General features: G+C 48.6%; 1 protein-coding gene across 1 annotated transcript; it reads right to left on the minus strand.

The window, feature by feature from the left end:
* Nucleotides 1-15263: 15263 nt before the first annotated feature.
* LOC135819849 (putative threonine dehydratase) lies at nt 15264-19973 on the minus strand. The gene is made up of 2 exons (XM_065333128.1): nt 19528-19973; nt 15264-16414 (listed from the first exon to the last, which is right to left on the minus strand). The coding sequence occupies exons 1-2, from the start codon at nt 19849-19851 to the stop codon at nt 15665-15667; spliced, it is 1074 nt and encodes a 357-aa protein (XP_065189200.1). The 5' UTR covers nt 19852-19973; the 3' UTR covers nt 15264-15664.
* Between the last annotated feature and the right edge of the window lie 571 nt (nt 19974-20544).

Raw genomic sequence — 20544 nt, forward strand, 5'->3', positions numbered from 1 at the left:
GATCTCATTGGTGATCCTATCAGCTCCGGGGGATTTGTTCAGAGGCAGTCTTGCAATATACTTGTGAACAGTCGATGAGGTGATGATCAGGGAGTGCAATGTAGTTGCTGGTGGAGGTAGGGAGGAAATAGTGGGAATAGGAGCATCGGGGTCAACCTGTAAGCCAGCACTGACGAAGTGGCGGTTCAATAAGTTACCAATGGATGCCGGAGAGGTGCTTGTTCGACCATTGGGGCCCACCATCTTCGAAGGTATGACCCGGGCGCTGGTAGGATTTCGCAGTTGACGAATGAGCACAGGGAGGGATGGGAGGCGAGGGTTTGTGGGAGATATCGTAGCACGGAGGTTGCGGATGTAGCAGCGATGGCAGGATCTGGAAAGGCATTTTACATAGTTACGTTGGTGTTTGTATTTGTTGAAATTTGTAGGGGATGGGTATTTCCGGTAGATGCTGTAGAGATCGCTCTTGACTTTAATAGTTACTTTCAGTGATGGAGTCATCCAGGGGCAGGGTTTGTGGCGTGATTTCCGACGAGGAGGTGAGGATCTTCCTATATATAGGTCCAAGGCACCTTCAAGGATGTCAGTGAATGCGGAGACAGCCGTGTCGATGCAGTGGGAGGCAAGGACCTGAGACCAGGGTACATCTGCGAGAAAAACATTCATGGCATTCCACATGTTATCCGTGGCACTCAGGACATTGTATTTTTGCGTGGATGGTGGGCTACGACAGGTGCTGGCTGCTGTGGGGGAAGACTTTGAGGAGGAGAACTCAGCCAGCAGGACGGCATGGTCTGATGCGCCAAGAGGAGCCAGGTGTTGAATGTGGTTGAGTTGGTTAGGGATGTTGCTCGCGATAAGGTCTAGACAGCTGCCAAGTCCATTCGAGCCGAGGTGGGTGGGAAAGGTTACCGATTGGGTCAAATTATAGCATGAGAAGAGGTTGTCAAGACTCAGACCCTGTGCATCCGTTTGGTCAGTTGAGCACCAGCCGCAATACCTACAGTTGAAGTCGCCTGATATCACAAGGGCTTCGGGCTTCCTTTGAGTTGATTGCAGGGCTATTTGGAGGCGGTCGAGAAAAGTCGAGAAGTCATCCGTCGACGGGGAAGGAGCACGGTAGATACAGGCTACTGTTAGGTGGGTTGTTGGCAGGTCAGAAGGTGAGACAAGCTTATGTTCAACGAGTGTAAGCCGAAGTGCTAGCGCTTCCAAGCCCGGTTGCTGAAAATCCGGTAGCTGATCAATGGAAGTACACAGACCTTCACGAACTAAGATTAGAACTCCTCCGTGTGGGTCACGGTTCTGTCTATTTTCTAAAACAGGTCGGTCTCGACGGAAGCATTCATAGTGTGGCACGTGGAAAGCTTGTGTGGGAGTTAGCCAGGTCTCTGTGATGCATACAACGCTGGGTGTGTGATCCTCACAGATTTGAATGAGTTCGCCAGACTTGTTTGCTATGGAGCGAGCATTAAGGACACAGATTGTAAGTCGGTGAATAGCAGCATGTACAGAATGGGGGAAGAAAGGTGGGGCAAGAGCGTTGAGAGGCGCAGGGGTTGAAGTGGAAGAGGAGGGATAAAGGTTACGCATTGGAAGCTGGCTTCGTCACTTTGGGGCTGTCCGCAAAACGCCACTTGCGTACTGAGTGGCTGATGGCTTCGGGCCAGAAGGCTCTGTCTAGTACACGCTCTTCATGTTCTGCAGCCACAGTGACTCTGGCATACGATGTGCCAAGGTATTTCGACTCCATGACGGAGCAATTTAATACCTCCACGTCCCTCGCTTCGCACCAGTCTCTGATGGAGTGAGCGTTGCAACCGCTGTTGATGCTTCCAACGTAGAGCGCAAGTTTGTTGATGGGCACCACCCCTGTGAGGACGCACGGATCAGCAGGTTCCGTGTTAGGTGATTCCTTCACGTACCGAGAGGTTATAGTAGCCCGCAGAGCTTTGGATACGCTGTCCGTGATTTTGTCCTGCCGTCCTTTTCGTCTATGGTTCACGTCTTTCCACGTGTTCTGTGTCGGCTCTGTACTACATATGCCAGTGACCCCTGCTTCACAGCATTGTGTGTCGGCTGTGTGGGCTGTACAACTACAAGTATCACTGGTGCATGCAGCACACATTTGGCTTTGTTGGGCGGGCTGGGTCTGGGTGCTACTTGGACTTGTACCTTGTGGTGTTGCAGCATGATGGGTGCGTACGGTATTACTGTAGGACTTCGCAGCTGGAGGTCCCGTACCCACGTTTTGTTGGGATGTGTACGTGGGTACGGTGTGTGGTAAGGGGTCAGGGATGGAAGACTTCTGTTGACGAAGCTCTACTACTTCACGCCTCAGCTCTTGGATTTCCAATTTCAGGGCCAACATTGTGCTGTCTCTATCTTCCCTCGACATAACAATCTCCTTGGACAAGGTTGAAACACATGATACAAGGCTAGACAATTGTTCCAACGTACCGTTTGGACTTGCTGGCTGCGGCAGCACTCCCACGCCCATCTTCCGGAGTTCTTTGACGAGTTCCGGGCGAGAAAGGCTTGATGGTTGGTCTACTGATTTCCGCTCGCCCAGGTCAATTAGGTCCTTGAATCCCACCAGGGCTAGGTCTAGATTCTCATCAAGTGACATCGTAAGGTACACAAAGGTTTGGTCACTGCTTAAGGGATGCTGTAGGAGTGCCGCTGAGGCTGATCCTCAGAGCACGAAAACCGCCAACCGTCCCCAAAAACTTCAAAAATATAATTATGATGATTGTACATGTACATGTATATAGTCATAACTTTTCCGCGAAGGTAGAGTCTACTACTAGGTGTGCGGAGAAGCGCGCTGGAGGAGACCATCGACTGTGCAGGCTATGGTTATTGCTCTAATAATTAAAAAAAGAGGTATAGTTGATGTTCGGTCATGATGGAAGGAGTGGTGGAACTACAGGAGAGATGAGCTGATTATTTGCAGGGTGACTGAGGGTGACATCGGTTGGATGAGTATGACGATTGCGAAGACAGTTGAACATTATAATTTTCAAAGGCATCTCAAACTAATTTGGCAATGAAAAATTCTTTTAGAAAAGAAGTCAACTAATGAATAGAAGAAGTCATGTTTTCTCCTTTCCATGTTGATCTCTAGCATGCATGGCCACATTGGTATGGGGATACTCATATATTTTTTTGTTGTAGTTATGGCCACTTTCAAGTCCGAAAAGGTACAGTTTTCCAAACTGTGAGGCTCAATAAGTACAACAAAGTGAATAATATTATATCCCCGCGTGCCAAAGCATAATATGAGGATTTTGCGAGCATAATGCGAGAATCCATGAAAGCATAATTCCATGATTTCGCGAGCATAATCCGCCGGAGCCTACCCCCCCCCCCCCCCCCCCCGAAAAGGCGGCGTGCCAAGGCCCATCCACATCGAGCACTCGGAAACTGTGACCGCATGCACGAGCAAACAGATTGTAGCACTTTTTCAGCTAAAAAAGCTCACCAAAAACGCAATAATTAAGGTGGCAGGCTACCCAAAAAGTCGCTGAAAAATCGAATTTGTAAATTCATATTGAGTGCTACGTCAGTTTAAAGAGCATGAATAGCTGCAAATTCTCTGAAAATTGTGTCCCGATCTGACTGTGTACCAGCCGTTCAAGAGTTATGGCCGAAAATGTACCCTTGCAAGGAAAGATTTTTTGTTGCACGCTGTCATTTGTTGGCAGCACTGTATTTGAATGTGAGCAGAACGTGCGCAACTTGTCGTATCATGGAAACACGCGAAAGTGTGCAGAAATTTGCTCCAAGTCCAAAAAATCACGTTAAAAACCACGTATTGGGCTGCACGGCGGCGGGCGTCGCCGGGCGAAGCCCGCCGCCGTGCAGCAGGACTTTTGCCAGCACCCTCGTGACGTTGCAGATATGTGGCTTGATTATTGTAGTTGACGTTGATTTAGTAACTTTGGCAAGTTTGAGTCGTGTCAAGAAGTCAGGTAGGTTTCAGTTTTGTTTTGTTTTTTGTTTTGTTTTTTTTACTATGTTCACATACCCAACTCATAAATAATACAGAAGACAATGGTACTGAGACAAGGACAAACGTGACAACTACTGAGAAGGGGCTGCACCGAGGTGCAGCAGTGATGGTGGGGCATTGATGGCTCTGCCGACCTGAGGTCTCGGCATCACGGCCAGAAACACGCACCAAAAACAAAAGATAGACCTGTAAGGGTCAGCAAAAATAAAAAGAAAGCAAGGGCAAGCAGCAGCTAGTACTAGTGTGCAGCGCATTCGTAGCAATGGGAGTCGTTGACGGGGCACTAGAATGTAGGTGGGTCGACAGGCAGAATGTCCGTGGACCATCGCCAATCCTGTCGGCGGAGGTATTCGTTGACGTTGCACTTAAACTTTTGAAGATTTTTGCGAGTTGGGGCGGAGTCTAAAAAGCTGGCGGCAGGGAATTCCACAGCTGGATTGCACAATGTGGGAAGCTGCGGAGAATGGTGTCTGGTGCTTGACGCGGTAGCGGATTTCGTAGCTGGTAACTGTGGCCGGCGGCCATGCGGAGATCGTTTCGATTGTGAGTGGCGTCACGGGGCTCAAGCCTTGGTGGGAGGACTGCTAGCAATTGAGTCGGACCGGTGATGAAATGCAGTTTGTGAGTGTATGTTAATGCAGCAACGTATCGCCGTAGGCTGAGGCTCTGGAGCTCCGTCCCGGGACCAATGATGCACAATGCACGGCGTTGGATGCTATCTAGGCGTGCAAGATGGGAGGGAGCAGCTCCCATCCAGACAAGCGGAGCATACTCCAAAACGGCCCTTGTACACCGTGACGCGGCCCTCTCGGGAGAGATAGGGCGCAGCTCGCCGCAGGATGCCCAAGCGCTGTTTGCCACGTATAGACACTGCGCGGATGTGCTCCGCGAAGGACAGCTCCGGATCAAAAGTCACGGGCCCCAAGAGCTTTATTGTGGATGACTCTGGCACAGGGTTGCCTCCATAGAGGAGGGAGGGCAAGGCTAGCTGTGCTCTTTGCAGCGTGACTGTCATAGCCTGGGATTTCGACGGCTCAAACGCTACACGCCATTCCTTGCCCCAGTCTGACAGACGATTGATGTAATAGTTCTTCATTGAGCGAAGGAAGAAGAGAGCGTTCATTACTCAATATACTGGTTATATATATGAGAGTAGGTGTGACACAAGGTGATAAGGTGTGAGTGGTGAAAGTAGGTGTAAAACTGTTACACCATCCCCTCCCCAACGGAAAGTTCCGTGGCTTTAACCAATTGGCCCGCGATCTGCTAAAACCACCCTTCGGTGCTGTGTAATTTTTCGGAGAAAATGATGAAAACGTCAGAACGTCTCGATTTTCTCATCATCGCCGGTGACAGTCATGGCGGAAGGAGGACGAAGGCGCTCGTTGGCACAAATTGTTGTCGGATTCTCGGCAGCGGATTCGTCAGCACTGCTAAATGACGATAGATCGTTCTTCGGGTGGTCAGATCAAGATTCTGACGACCAGAGCGATGACGAATCGACCGACGGCTCTCCGCTCGTGACCCTGCCGATCGCGCTTGCGATCGATGCGGAGCAGAATTTGGACGAGGCGCCAGCGCTACAGCCAGCGCAAGCCCTCACCGCCGGACGACAGGGCCAACCTAAGAAATCCCGTGCCCAGGCGGCGCCCAGTACTGTTGAAGAGGTACAGGCGCGAGTGGACAAGGGCTGCAGTTGTGCCGGTGTCAACTGTTTCAAGAACGTGTCACCGTAAACTAAAAAGTCCGGGACAGAATAGGGAGCAATGACACTGGTCTATAGTTAGTAGGGGATGTTGCATCGCCACTCTTGAACAGTGGACTAATGTGTGATGTTTTAAAACACACTGGCACAGTACCTGGTGTCAAGGATGCATCGACTAGGGTGGTAAATGGAGGTGCCAGGACATCTGAACACTGCTGCAGTACAATTCCAGGAATGTTGTCACTCCCAGATGCTTTGTGAGGACTCACAGTTTGCAAGCATTGTGCAACATCAGACACGCTTACCGGCTGAAATGTTGAGAAGCTAGACGCAGAGGCTGGACCATGTGGTATATGCAGCTCAGGTGGCCGAATAGGGTCATGCACAATGTCTCCAAACAATTTACTGAGTGACTCAAGCGGCGCTTCAGGTTCTTTCCGTGTCTTCTGTCGGCCTGTGACATCGTTCATGACAGCCCAAAGTTGCCGTTGATCTGATGTGTCACATCTCTTAGTGAAGTACAAGTTGCGTAGACTCCTGTCCAACTTGGGTGCTTTGGAGCGAGCTGATCGGTGTGCTTCTTGAAGGTTCTGATCGGTTTTGTCTGGGAGCCAAAGACGATGCGCCCGGTTTCGTTCACGAACACTTGCCACTAACTCATCTGTAATCCAGGGGCAAGGACGTCGAGATTTGCGGCGCCGTTCCCGAAGTGGAGCATGTTTGTCTAGAGTGGTCTGGATTCCCGCAGTGAGTGACGACGCAAGCACATCCACACAGACAGAGTCACAGGTAGTTAGCGTCTTCTCCAGTTCACATGTAAACATATTCCAATCCACTTTGTGCAAACAGCGAGTCTTGCGCAGATGCTGTCCCTTCAAGTGGTGACTTGCTGAAATTGGCAGCTTGGCAAGTATTGCAGAGTGGTCACTGATATCCAACTGAATAGTCTCGCAAACACCCTGGATCGGGGTGGTAGACAGGAATAGATCCAGTAGTGTGGCAGTACTGCTGGTCACTCGGGTAGGAGATGTGATGTGGTTGCGAAGGTTAAACTGGTTGAGTACATGATGCAAAGGAGTCACAGCATGGGCATCATTAAAGTTTACGTTGAAGTCTCCTACTAGCACAGTTGTGGTCTGCGGTCCACTGCAGGCAGTCTCTAGGTTTGACTCCAGCCCATCCCAGTAGCCCGCAGATTCACTAGGTGGTCGATAGCAGCAGCCCAGTAAGACCGTCTCATTGCCTGGTCGACCCGGGGCTAGAATCTCCAGCCACAGCATCTCCAGCTCACACTCGAGGTCACGTCTTCGACGGACTTGCAAGGACGTATGACAGTAGAAGGCAACACCGCCTCCTTGCCTGCCTTCCCGATCTTTGCGGAACACACTGAAATGAGGAATGTTTACTTCTCCGTCTGTTACATCGGCTGACAGCCAAGTTTCCGCAACGCCTAGGATGTGTACTCCATGGGTTGAGATAAAGTCTTCAATTTCTGCTACTTTTCTCCTAAGGCTACAGACATTTCAGAAAGCTACACTGGTCATGATCTAATACGATATGGTGAGTTCGCCAACTGTCATATGCCGGTAAATGCCCCAATCCAGTGCACATCAAATGCCCCAATCCAGTGCACATCAAATGCCCCAATCCAGTGCACATCAAATCAATAATTATTAATGCCCCAATCCAGTGCACATCAAATGCCACAAACCAGTGAACATCAAATGCCCCAATCCAGTGTACATCAAATACCCCAATCCAGTGCACATCAAATACCCCAATCCGGTGCACATCAAATACCCCAATCCAGTGCACATCAAATACCCCAATCCAGTGCACATCAAACACCCCAATCCAGTGAACATCAAATACCCCAATCCAGTGCACATCAATTGCCCCAATCCAGTGCACATCAAATGCCCCTATCCAGTGCACATCAATTGCCCCAATCCAGTGCACATCAAATGCCCCAATCCAGTGCACATCATATGCCCCAATCCAGTGCACATCAAATACCCCAATCCAGTGCACATCAAATGCCCCTATCCAGTGCACATCAAATACCCCAATCCAGTGCACATCAAATACCCCAATCCAGTGCACATCAAATGCCCCAATCCAGTGCACATCAAATGCCCCAATCCAGTGCCCATCAAATGCCCCAATCCAGTGCACATCAAATACCCCAATCACGTGCACATCATATGCCCCAATCCAGTGCACATCAAATGCCCCTATCCAGTGCACATCAAATACCCCAATCTAGTGCATAACAAATTGTTGTGAACCCTTCTGATTCTCTAAAAGTCAGAAACGAACGACCACACGGCCGAGGACAACTATTACATTTTACCATCTAACAGTATATTTCACCGGCCTGATCGATTAATACCAAACACTAAGGGTGCGTTTGGTTGGTACGATCTAGAACAGGATCGAACAGCTGGTGCACATGGAGCAGCCTCATGCCAACCAAACGCCACTCCAGAAACAGAGCACATTTTTGTGGAAAAATGTGCCAAACTTGGTGCATTCTTCAAAATGTGTATGGATCACCATGGTCACTTTGTACGGTACGACGAGTCCAACCCAAAAGCGTATGCACGTGATCATGTGGGAACAAAATCGATGTTCCCGCCAGGTTTCAGTGTGAAAAAGTGAAACTGCTCGGTCTGCTCCAGCCTCGAGGCCGGAGCAAGCAGAAAATGTTCTGGCCGACCCAGAACAGGTGCAGTCCCAACCAAACGCGCTGTTCTGGTGAATCCTGTTCTAGTTCGTACCAACCAAACGCGCCCTAAAACCACCAGGTAGTTATTGCGTGAAAATGACAGCGTATATCACAAAAGCATACACATACACATACACATACACATACACATACACATACACATACACATACACATACATAGTACAACACACATGTAGATGTACAACTACAGCGCACACAGCTAACCGCACATAGCGCCTGTAGCGTATACCACGTCGTAAACATCAGCGGTGCGGCGTCGAGGTACAACTGCATTAAAACGAACACAATGTCACTAGCGAGAAGGCCTTTCACTCTTGAGAACTTGTGGTTTCATAACACAATTGCCCGAATCCAGTGCACATCAAATGCCCCAATCCAGTGCACATCAAATGCTCCAACCCAGTGCACATCAAATGCTCCAATCCAGTGCACATCAAATGCTCCAATCCAGTGCACATCAAATGCTCCAATCCAGTGCACATCAAATGCCCCAATCCAGTGCACATCAAATGCCCCAATCCAGTGCACATCAAATGCTCCAATCCAGTGCACATCAAATGCCCCAATCCAGTGGGGGACCAGTGCACATCAAATACTCCAATCCAGGGCACATCAAATACCCCAATCCAGGGCACATCAAATGCCCCCGGGGACCAGTGCACATCAAATACCCCAATCCAGGGCACATCAAATACCCCAATCCAGGGCACATCAAATACCCCAATCCATTGCACATCAAATACCCCAACCCAGGGCACATCAAATACCCCAATCCAGTGCACATTAAATACCCCAATCCAGTGCACATCAAATACCCCAATCCAGTGCACATCAAATACCCCAATCCAGTGCACATCAAATACCCCAATCCCGGGCACATCAAATACCCCAATCCAGTGCACATCAAATGCCTCCGGGGACCAGTGCACATCAAATACCCCAATCCAGGGCACATCAAATACCCCAATCCAGGGCACATCAAATACCCCAATCCAGGGCACATCAAATACCCCAATCCAGTGCACATCAAATACTCCAGTCCAGTGCACATCAAATGCCCCAATCCAGTGCACATCAAATACCCCAATCCAGCGCACATCAAATACCCCAATCCAGTGCACATGAAATACCCCAATCCAGTGCACATCAAATACCCCAATCCAGTGCACATCAAATACCCCAATCCAGTGCACATCAAATACATGTGCCCCAATCCAGTGCACATCAAATACCCCAATCCAGTGCACATCAAATACCCCAATCCAGTGCACATCAAATACCCCAATCCAGTGCACATCGAATACCCCAATTCAGGGCACATCAAATACCCCAATCCAGGGCACATCAAATACCCCAATCCAGGGCACATCAAATACCCCAATCCAGGGCACATCAAATACCCCAATCCACGGCACATCAAATACCCCAATCCAGGGCACATCAAATACCCCAATCCAGGGCACATCAAATACCCCAATCCAGGGCACATCAAATACCCCCTTTCATCCTAGTTCAAAATTGCCCACATCATTACGATATTGAAGTCAAAACAAGGCCCCATAATTGCCCTTCCAATCACCGCCCGGTGTCTCTAACGTCTATTCTCGCCAAACTCCTTGAGCAGCTCGTGTTCTCTCGTCTCCAGGTGTTTTTCCAAGAACGTTGCCCGTTCCATGAAGATCAATTTCGTTTCCGGAAGCACCGGTCGACCGCGCAACTCCTCACGAAGGTAACGAATGATTGGCTGCTAGCCCGCGACTGTTATTCGTGTTTTGTAACGAAGCTGTCCGCTAAGGACCGCCAAAGGCTCTCTACTGTGTTCCGCCGTGCTGTGCGAGCTGCCTGTGTTGCTATATCACAGGACTACATCATGCCATTATTGACCACATTGGCGATTTATCCATTTGAACACTATATGATTCTCAACTTTGCCCAGTTTATTCATAGAAATCATGTCATCATCTCACTGCCTACCCTAACGGAATTATTTCCACCGGTCGCAACAGGCCTTAGAACTAGAAGCCACTCTAATGCTTCCATTGCCATATCTAAGCACCGGACAACTGATGGAGTAAATTCTTTTTCTAATCGTGCCGCAATTTTCTTTAATACCCTGCCTGCCGAGTGGCGCTGACACCACCGTACCTCTACATTTGCAAACCATCTCAGGGATCTTTTTAAAGACCCAGTGGCGTTCAAGAAGTATTTTGACCTTCTTTTTGGAATCTGTTGAGTTTCTCGATGATCTTGATAGTTCTTGTACTAAGCTTGAAGTTGACTTGGTGTTTGATTACTGTACTGCTTGATGTCTGGATTCCAATTCTTTCTATTTTTTTCTTTTCTTTTCCTTTCTACTTACCCCGTTATCGGCCCTCTTAAGAGTTGTGTGTATCACTGTTGAGGCATCCGATGGTAAAATAATAAAATAAATACTACTACTACTGCTACCCCAATCCAGTGCACATCAAATACCCCAATCCAGGGCACATCAAATGCCCCAATCCAGGGCACATCAAATGCCCCAATCCAGGGCACATTAAATACCCCAATCCAGGGCACATTGTATTGTATTGTATTGTATTGTATTTATTTAAAAGGATTCTCCAAAAGCAAATGGATGCTTATCACGGAAGTCTCCCACATAAATATCGCAAGAAAAATGGGGAAATGGGGGAGAGGAGAGTGGAAGATGAAGCATGGGAAGAAGGGAAACAAGTACCTAAATATCGAGGTATAAAAGCAGGAAAGAAATCGACGAGGGAAGAAATCACCTCTGCAGATAATAGCGGGACATTTAGATGAAAAAAACCCAGCAAGGATTAATTTCAAGGAAAAAAATTCTCAAACGGAAAAGTTCGGAATTCCAGTCAGAGAATATCTATGCTGAGAGTAATGAGCCTTTAGAGCAATGCGAAAATTGACAGAGGACTGAACGCAGCGGATGTGTTCTGGAAGTTTGTTCCATTCCACAGATAAACTGAAGAGAGGGGATTTAAGGAAATGGGCGCCAGAACGAGGCAAAACTATAGAGGACGGGTGACGACAACTAAGGGATACATTGAATTTGAAACGAATTAGCAAAGACGAAAACTGGTAAAAGACATGATGAAAATACAGCAAGGACAGAATCTGACGACGCCACTTCAGGGATGACCAGTCACAAGTACGATTAAGAATCTGCTTCGGGGTTTCCCACTCAGGAGGGTGCCGGGTCTTACAAAGCAGATATGAACGAGCAGCAACGGCTTGCAGTTGGTCTAACGTAAGCGAATCTGAATGGGATACGGCGAATGACCAGACAGGGACTGCGTATTCTAACAGTGGTCGTACGTAACACTTGTAGAGCAAATTCACGTCACATGCCCCAATCCAGGGCACATCAAATGCCCCAATCCAGGGCACATCAAATACCACAATCCAGGGCACATCAAATACCACAATCCAGGGCACATCAAATACCACAATCCAGGGCACATCAAAAACCCCAATCCAGGGCACATCAAATACCCCAATCCAGTGCACATCAAATACCCCAATCCAGTGCACATCAAATACCCCAATCCAGGGCACATCAAATACCCCAATCCAGTGCACATCAAATACCCCAATCCTGGGCACATCAAATACCCCAATCCAGTGCACATCAAATACCCCAATCCAGTGCACATCAAATACCCCAATCCAGGGCACATCAAATACCCCAATACAGGGCACATCAAATACCCCTATTCCTTCCCAGTTAGTTGTGCTATTCCTAGTGTTACAGTCAAACCTGTCTAAGACGACAGCTCAAGGGACCTTCAAAATGTGGTCTCTATTACCAGGTGGTCTCCTTTTCCAGGGTAAATTCACTGCAAATAGCATCCTGAGGCCTCGTTTACACGACAACGATTGAAAAACGTTTTCAAAAGAACACCCTTCCACAGATTTTGATAAGAGCGTTTACACGACAACGCTGAAAAACGTTTCAAAAACGTTTCAAACGAAAAACGGCCTTCAAAGTGTTTTTCAATCGTTTTTGTTCCGGTTCGTTCTCGTGTAAAAACGTTTTACTAAGTTACTGCGAGCCTTGTACTCAAAACATGCCGCCACCAGCCTGCGCCAGGCCAACTTATTGCACGTGACCATTGCGCGCTGGAAAACGCGTTGCAGTGTACACGCTTCTCGTTTTCGTGTAACCAGCAAAAACGCTTCGAAACCGATTGAAAAACGTTTTTCAATCGTTGTCGTGTAAATGAGGCTTAGGTCCTGGTTTCAGTGGTCTTCTAGGGCACGTGGTCGACTTGACAGGTTTTACTGTATTTTCGTCAGTCTAGCTGCTAACTAACTTTCCATTCTCATAATTATTCGTGTAGCGTTGCTGATCTCTCTATCGTTTTCCAGGGTTGGGCTCCGAGGGCACTGTACTTCCGCTAGCGCTTGGCGGAGAATGCGCATAGTTGACTGTACGCGCCTACTGAGTGGCTAGCCAGTGCAGTCACTGAATCAGTCCTAGCTTGCTTGCCAAGTCGCGTCGCACGGTTCGGGTAGGGGCAGGCCATGCAGCGTGGTGCCACAGTTTCGCCACTACAACCTCCATGCAAAGCATCTCAAATAATGACATCAGCATACTTCTCTCTCTCTCTCTCTCTCTCTCTCTCTCTCTCTCTCTCTCTCTCTCTCTCTCTCTCTCTCTCTCTCTCTCTCTCTCTCTCTCTCTCTCTCTCTCTCTCTCTCTCTCTCTCTCTCTCTCTCTCTCTCTCTCTCTCTCTCTCTCTCTCTCTCTCTCTCTCTCTCTCTCTCTCTCTCTCTCTCTCTCTCTCTCTCTCTCTCTCTCTCTCTCTCTCTCTCTCTCTCTCTCTCTCTCTCTCTCTCTCTCTCTCTCTCTCTGTCTCTCTCTGTCGCCCTACAAGTACATGTACAATTTACAATTCCATACAAGGTATTGTAATGATGACGTAATCACATAGCCTGAATACGCATGCTGCACCAATACTAGTATTTGAATACTGTATAAGTATAACATGTAATTTTAGATTTAAGCCCTTGGGGGGCATTTTCAATGACGTCTATAGACGTCATCAGCGTTCAATGGGTTAAAATCTTGTAGGACGCATCACGCAGCTTCATAAGTAAAAAATTGGTTGTGAGCAGCACTGGCTCACACTCAAATCACTGCTTTTCACCAGAAAAATATTTTATTTCAACGTTTCCGAAATAACTGTCATCAGCCTTCCTGATGATGGTTATTTCATGACCGGGTCATGAAATAACCATCATCAGGAAGGCTGATGATAGTTATTTCATGACCGAAACGTTGAAATAAAATATGTTTCTGGTGAAAAGCAGTGATTTGAGTGTGAGCCAGTGTTGCTCACAACCAATTTCTTTGTAATTTTAGGTGTAGTAAAATTTCTGTGGCAGGGACCTGCCAGGTTTCAGGTGTAATTTAAATTTCAGGGTCGGTAGAGTTTCGGGCGCTGAGTCGAATGGTGTTGGTCCCACGCGTCTCCGACAAAGCGTTCTCGAGATATTTCCGTTTGAAAAACTGAGTTTCGGGGGGCTGCGCCATGACGTCATGCGGCCGCGCCACACCCTCTGCAACGTCATAGCGTGCAGCTAGGTCAAAAGGAGTGCGTGAAAGCAATAGTGTCAGAGCTATTTCAAATGATTTGGCGACTGATATTATTATTATTAGGTTGTGCAAGCGACCCCGAAGACCTATAACTCTTTGTGAGAGTGAGGATGCAGCCATGGCTGACCTTCATGAGTTCGGTCTGGGGCTGAGAACCTCGGTATTCAGCTGAAGAAATGGCCGCGCGGGCCGGTCAAGAGTGAGCGCTACTGAGTTTCCGACTGATGAAGAAGCAGCAGCTATTGCAGACGAGGCTGATGTAATTATCAGATCGCTGGAGAGCAGGGTCACCAAAATGGAGAAGAGTGATGCGAGTGCTCTAATTAATGTTGTTCCATACCGATTAGATTGCCTTAGACTCCAGTAGCCTGCCACATGGTGATGTTTTGGTGCGAACTTGGAATATTTCGAACTACTCAATTGGAGAACAGTGCAGGCTCTTTGAACCACGGGCACGACTCTTCGCTCGCAACGCTATGGAATCTGAAAGTTCTAGGTCCGGGAGCTGTTTGCTGTATTGTCACTTGTCACGGTTGTGCACTCATCGCTGTAGCATAAAATAATGAGGCGGGTGCGGAAAACTAAAATTTTCTTTCTCAAAGCACAACCACCGGCCGGCACCGGCAAGGAGAAACGCACGTTCTCTGACTACATGAGTCACTGTACGACTGATACGAGTGTAGTACTACCGGTAGTACATGACAAATCTGTGTGTTGACTAGTTTTCTGAGTCTTGTGTCAGTTGTGACATGAGTTTGTTGACTGCACTACAGCTAGATAAAACATTGCACGCTCTGCGCTGCGTGAGCGCGTAGACCATGTAGACGGGCTGACGGAAAAGTCTAACTCGGAAACGGCTAAAATACGGTATAACCTCCAAGTTTACCGAGTTTAAAATCACAGGGTACGTAGTGTTTGTAACACTGAATCGAATGGTCTTGGTCCGAAGAAGCTGCGACAAACGGTTCCCCAATCGAACGCGCTCCGAATATGGCCATTTTTGTACACAACTAGATGGTGTGGCTACCTGGCTGCACGCTGTGACGTCATCACCTGGATCTGGGTGATGCGCGCTCAAATTCGCACATGTTCGATTGGGCGTATCTGACGAACCATAAGCCGCAGCCTCCTCGGACAAAGACCATTCGACTCAGCGACCCGAACTCTACGGACTGTGAAATTTAAATTTTTCACCGGACTTCCCCTTTAACAAACTTGAAAGCAATCCTTTAACAATCGAAGAGAATTTCACCGAGCGTAACTGCAGCGTGCAAAGTATATGCTGAAAAACTGAAAAACACATCCCATGCCAGAAACAACTTGTAGACGGAGTGTAGGCCCATGTACAGCAGACTGCCGTAACCATGGGCGAGTTCGCTGGGACGCTACCAGGAACGCTGATAGGGGAATCCCCTCGCATCCCACACCGCGCCGACTAAATGCTCGGCCGCCGCTTCTGCTCGGGTGTGTGCTGTTCAGTGGAGATTAGCGGGAGAACTGTACTTGCATGTGAGGCGGCAACGTAACAATCGCCGCCGGGCGTGCGCATATACAGAACCAGCATGAGTGTCGGGCCAAGCTTCAAGACTCACCACATTCAGCCGTGCGAACGGGAGGCACTTGTCCATGCAGGGCCAGCGCCAGGTCTTCAAGGTTGATGTTGCCCCCGCTGACAATGGCGACGACCTTTCCGCCGCCAGCACCGGCCAGTCCCTTAAGTGCAGCGGCCGCTGTGGCCCCAGCAGCACCCTCAGCAATGGAGTTAGTGGCTAGTGCAACGGTCTGCATGCCCCGCACCGCATCGTTCAGCGACACCGTGAGCGGCCGCTCGGAAACGGCCTGGGCTAGAGGCCAGATCTCCGGCAGGACGGCGCGGCCGCCCATGCAGTCAATGAATGACGGCGTCAGGTCGCAATCGACCGGCCGTCCCGCCTCGTACGCCGCGTGCACCTGTCGCGCAGTTTCCAACTCGACGGGGTAGACTTTGCACTCGGGCCGCAGCTCCTTCATGACGGCACCGATGGCCGTGCATATTCCGCCGCCGCCGAACGGCGCCAGTACCGCATCCACTTCGGGCAAGTCCTCCAAGATTTCCAGCGCTATGGTGCCGTTTCCCTCCATGTTTGCCAGGTCGAAGGACGGATGCATGAAGAGCTTCTCCTCATGTCCCGGGAAGCGGCGATTGCTCACCATTTCCCACCACTGGTCGTACGTGACGCGTATCACGCTGGCGCCGTGCTGCCGGATCTTGGCGACCTTCGCCTCGGCCGATCTGTTCGACACGACGATAGTGCACGGGATACCGACTTGCTGCGCACACCAGGCCAGAGCCTGCACATGTCGCGCACATGACAAGCGCATGCATGCACACACGCACGCACGCACACACACACAGATACACACACACACACACACACGCACAAACGCACACGCATATTCGTGTACAGGCACAAATACAGAAATGAGCACAGCACTCGCAGCGGCACATGCACATACGCGTTGGAGCGCATGCACATACACACACATCCAATGCAACGATCATACACTGTACTTCCGTAGAATCTGGCGTATGTGCCCAAGCCCGCACCATCAGGCATCAATTTTGTGAAGACATGTATGGCTTGCCGGCATTAGTTTACAAGCCTCTAATGCAAGAACACAGGCCGATTGAATCATAAGATGAACCTGTGTTGTTTCGTACGCAAGTCAAGAAGCTTTCGCAAGCTACATGGAATAAGATTGGAGTAAAGAGAGAATTTTCGTTACGCTTGCCTGAGACTCAGTCAGACTAAATGCTGAGGCCATGACACGGGCCAGATTCGCGCTCAATGGCACCGAAAACCCAATGCCCTTCGCGCCACCGTCCCCTGTGGTACTTCCTGTGGAAGTATTTGGACTCGTCGATCTCCACGATAACAGGGGAGCGTCGTCGTTGATGCCACCGAGCTGAATCTGATGACTGTCGAGGAATTCGCCGCAGATATCGCGCAGAAAGTTGTACCGATCGATGAGGGTTTTCTCGCCAACATCGAGTTCGTGAAGTACCACTTTCTGCGGTGTCTCAAGCGCCCACCAGTACATTAGCAGCAAAAGTACCACTTTCTGCGGTGTCTCAAGCGCCCACCAGTACATTAGCAGCAAAAGAGGCAGATGGCTTCTCTGGAAGAAGGACCCATGCCGCAAAGACTTCGTGACATTGTCTCGCCGACATCGCCACCGAAACCCGTCGACTCCTTGAGCGAATCCTGGAAGTTAGGAAGCGTAGAAAAATAAAACGATTTGCTTCGCAATGCGTTTCTCACGGTCTCGTTTACGCACCTACCTGTGCCTGTGGGTCGGGCTGCCTTATTCGGTGACACTCCGTAAGGACCTGTGACCTTGCTGGCTGGGTATGATTGGGGGGTGGGGGGCGCTAAAGTACAGGTTTACCTAATAGTACAGGTTTACCTAATAGTACAGGTTTACCTAATAGTACAGGGCGAAATTTGAATGCGCTGAAAAATTGTAGACTTACAGTAGCTGTTCAGCAACCGACCGTACAGCAGCGAAAAAAAAAAAAAAAAAAAAAAAAAACCGTACAGCAGCGTACCTTTTATCCGCACCACTCAGGGCGCAGGCTGTCTCCAGGAGGTTCGGATGAGAAGAATGTTCGGATAAGGGATCAGCCACACATCTATCTAAAACATGCGTATGCCCACATGTACATTCTCATTATGTTATTCTCTTCGGCAGTATAACAGGACTAGGCGCACTACACTCGACAGCTCCTCAAAATGACAGTATCGTTATACATTTCGACTCCAACCTGTCTTGTGCGTCGCTTGAAAAATTGCTTGTGGAATGCATGCAGGCTATACATGTCTTCACATCATTCATGCTCCCGGTGGGGAAAATCAGCAAAAAAAAAAAACTCAAAACAGCTGCTAAATCTGTTATTGTCCAGCCCGACAAGGTCATCCAGATTATCGATCATTCAGACAGTTAACTAGCGTCCGAATAATCATCATTCTCCTGTACTGTAGTACACTGTACAGTAGTACACTGTACTGTAGTACACTGTACTGTAAGACCAGATATTTTACCAGATATATTTTAAAGTCAATGTTAATGATCTCTGGATTTTTGTGGGGTAGCGAGAGAAAAATTCTAACGAATTCCGTCTCAAAACCCGCAAAGGACTGTCATTTACATATCGTTTTCTCCGTAACGACTCCAAATGTTGACGAATTTTTAAATGTGTTAAACCGTTAGAATTAAATGTTCGTTAACATTACTGGTCTTACAGTACGTATATGTCGCGCGTCGCACGTCGCAAAAATTGAACTTTCTTCAACTTCTGCGACAGGCACCTTGCGACTCAGTGTACGCGACAGGCATTCTCTTGTCGCAACTGTCGCAAATTGCGTGTCGCGTCGCAAAAAGTGGTTTTGTGAATTGGCCTTTACACTATGAATATGCCCCGGAGTAAAGTCTCCATTCCCCCAATCCACTTCGTACGCAGGATATGCTTACAGTAGAGTCGCGCGCCCAAGAACGTTGTTTCCAATTGGTTGGCCTGGGACGTTCTTTTTTTTCCAGCAATCTGGCTGCGTTCATATCACGTTCTTATAAACAATCCCCGTACTGAGCCGTACATGTATGTACCCAACAAGCTCGCAGAAAACCAACACCGATGTTCTTAACTTTAGGCTGTGGCGTTCTTGGTATTTCAGGCTGGACGTTCTTGGGCTCCACGTTCTTCAGCGCGTGACTCTACTGTAGGGCAGCGGGATCGTTTGCTGACAGTTCAGATCCGGATCCAGAACCATCCTATGCATGCTATTCCCACACCGTATTGAGCTGGCTGAAGAGTCCGATGCGGATCCATCTCATCAGATTCTGAGCAGCCTACCTCACCGGAGCAAGGTCGACAAGATCACCTGCATCCTTCATTTGGATATATGCTGCCAAAAACTTCCACATGTACATGTATATCGGGTCCATGAACTCTCCCTGAGCACAACTGATTCCACGATAGGCAGATCATGGTGCAAGGGTGTGCTTGTGAGCTAGCTATGTGGACCCGTTCCAATTAAATTCGCAAATGGACTACTATCTCTTCAAGTTCAATCGCCATTTTTCTTACTTCGTTTACATGGCAACGGCAGAGTCAAGCTACGGTTAAACCGTTGTATTGTATTAAAGAAGAAAATTAATCATACCGGTACAAGTCATTTCAGTTGGTTTTGAGGTGATTTGATAGAACTGGGAACCGGATTCGACAAAACAAACACAGTCTCTACATCAAGACTCCAGTACTAGTACTAGCGCTATAGCACACACACACACACACAAAAACTTTTCAACACGAAATTTATCCAGCTAATACTAAAATAACTGTGTACAGAAAACACAAACGTCAGAGAGACAGCAAAGGCCAAAAGATGATGCAGCCAGCACCCCACCTGTCCAAAATTTCCCGTGCTTGCCGTTATGACACCGTGCCTGCGACAGGTTTCACTGTCGGCGGAGAGCAAGGCGTTGAACGCCGCCCGCGCCTTGAAACAACCAGTATGTTGCAGGTTCTCTAGCTTCAGATAGATTTCTAGCGGCTTTCCGTCGCCCCGAACGTCCGCAGCCAAGTTCTCAACATGCTCGGCAGTGCTACTGCGGCTCCACGCCGGAACACGCACCAGAGGTGTCCTCACGACATGCCCTGCGTTGCGTTCTCGTGCCTCTCGCACGCCAGCTAGGGTCGGCAACGTCAGCTCTGTCTTGTTACTCGACATTGGAAATAATTCAGTTCAGTTCAGTTTGACTAGCCCGCACAGAAACTGACAACAACGACAAATGCCTGTCTCCGGTGCGCGCATGAGTCGTTGAATCGAGATCCACTTGTCTTTTGTAATACACGTCGACATCTACACCGGACCTGCAAGTAAGTTTTGCTTGATCCCATGCACGGGTCAGCGAGTCGATCGAGTTTCCAGTTCCACTACGTAACAATACATGGTGTACGTAGCGTGACTGTGCCATGTACGATCGAGGTCATGATTGCAAGAACCAGGGAGTAGTACAGTCAGTAGGTCTACTACCCCTTTATGTACCAGCCATCTAATGTATGTAAGGGGCTATCGCAGCCAAAGAAGCAACCATGGTATGAAATCTAGACAACTTTTGTATATGCAAGTTGTGTTTTCCTGACTCCATATGTATCACTGCACCCAGGTAAGCATGGATATTGGTACAGCATGCAGTAGTATATGAAGGCCATAGGTGGAATACCAAAGATACGCGCCAATTGTGCATATTTCTGACCAACCAGGGTATCACAAACAAATAGACTGAGAATTAGTTTGTGCTCGTGTACTGGGAACATAGGGACAAAACAACCTCATAAGCGTTGTCTCAGTGCATGAAGAGTAACAACATACCAGGGAAATGCTCATATATTCACACATTTGAGGTAAAACAATTGGTTC

This window comes from Sycon ciliatum, chromosome 6 (assembly GCF_964019385.1).
Source record: "Sycon ciliatum chromosome 6, ocSycCili1.1, whole genome shotgun sequence".
Lineage (NCBI taxonomy): Eukaryota > Metazoa > Porifera > Calcarea > Leucosolenida > Sycettidae > Sycon > Sycon ciliatum.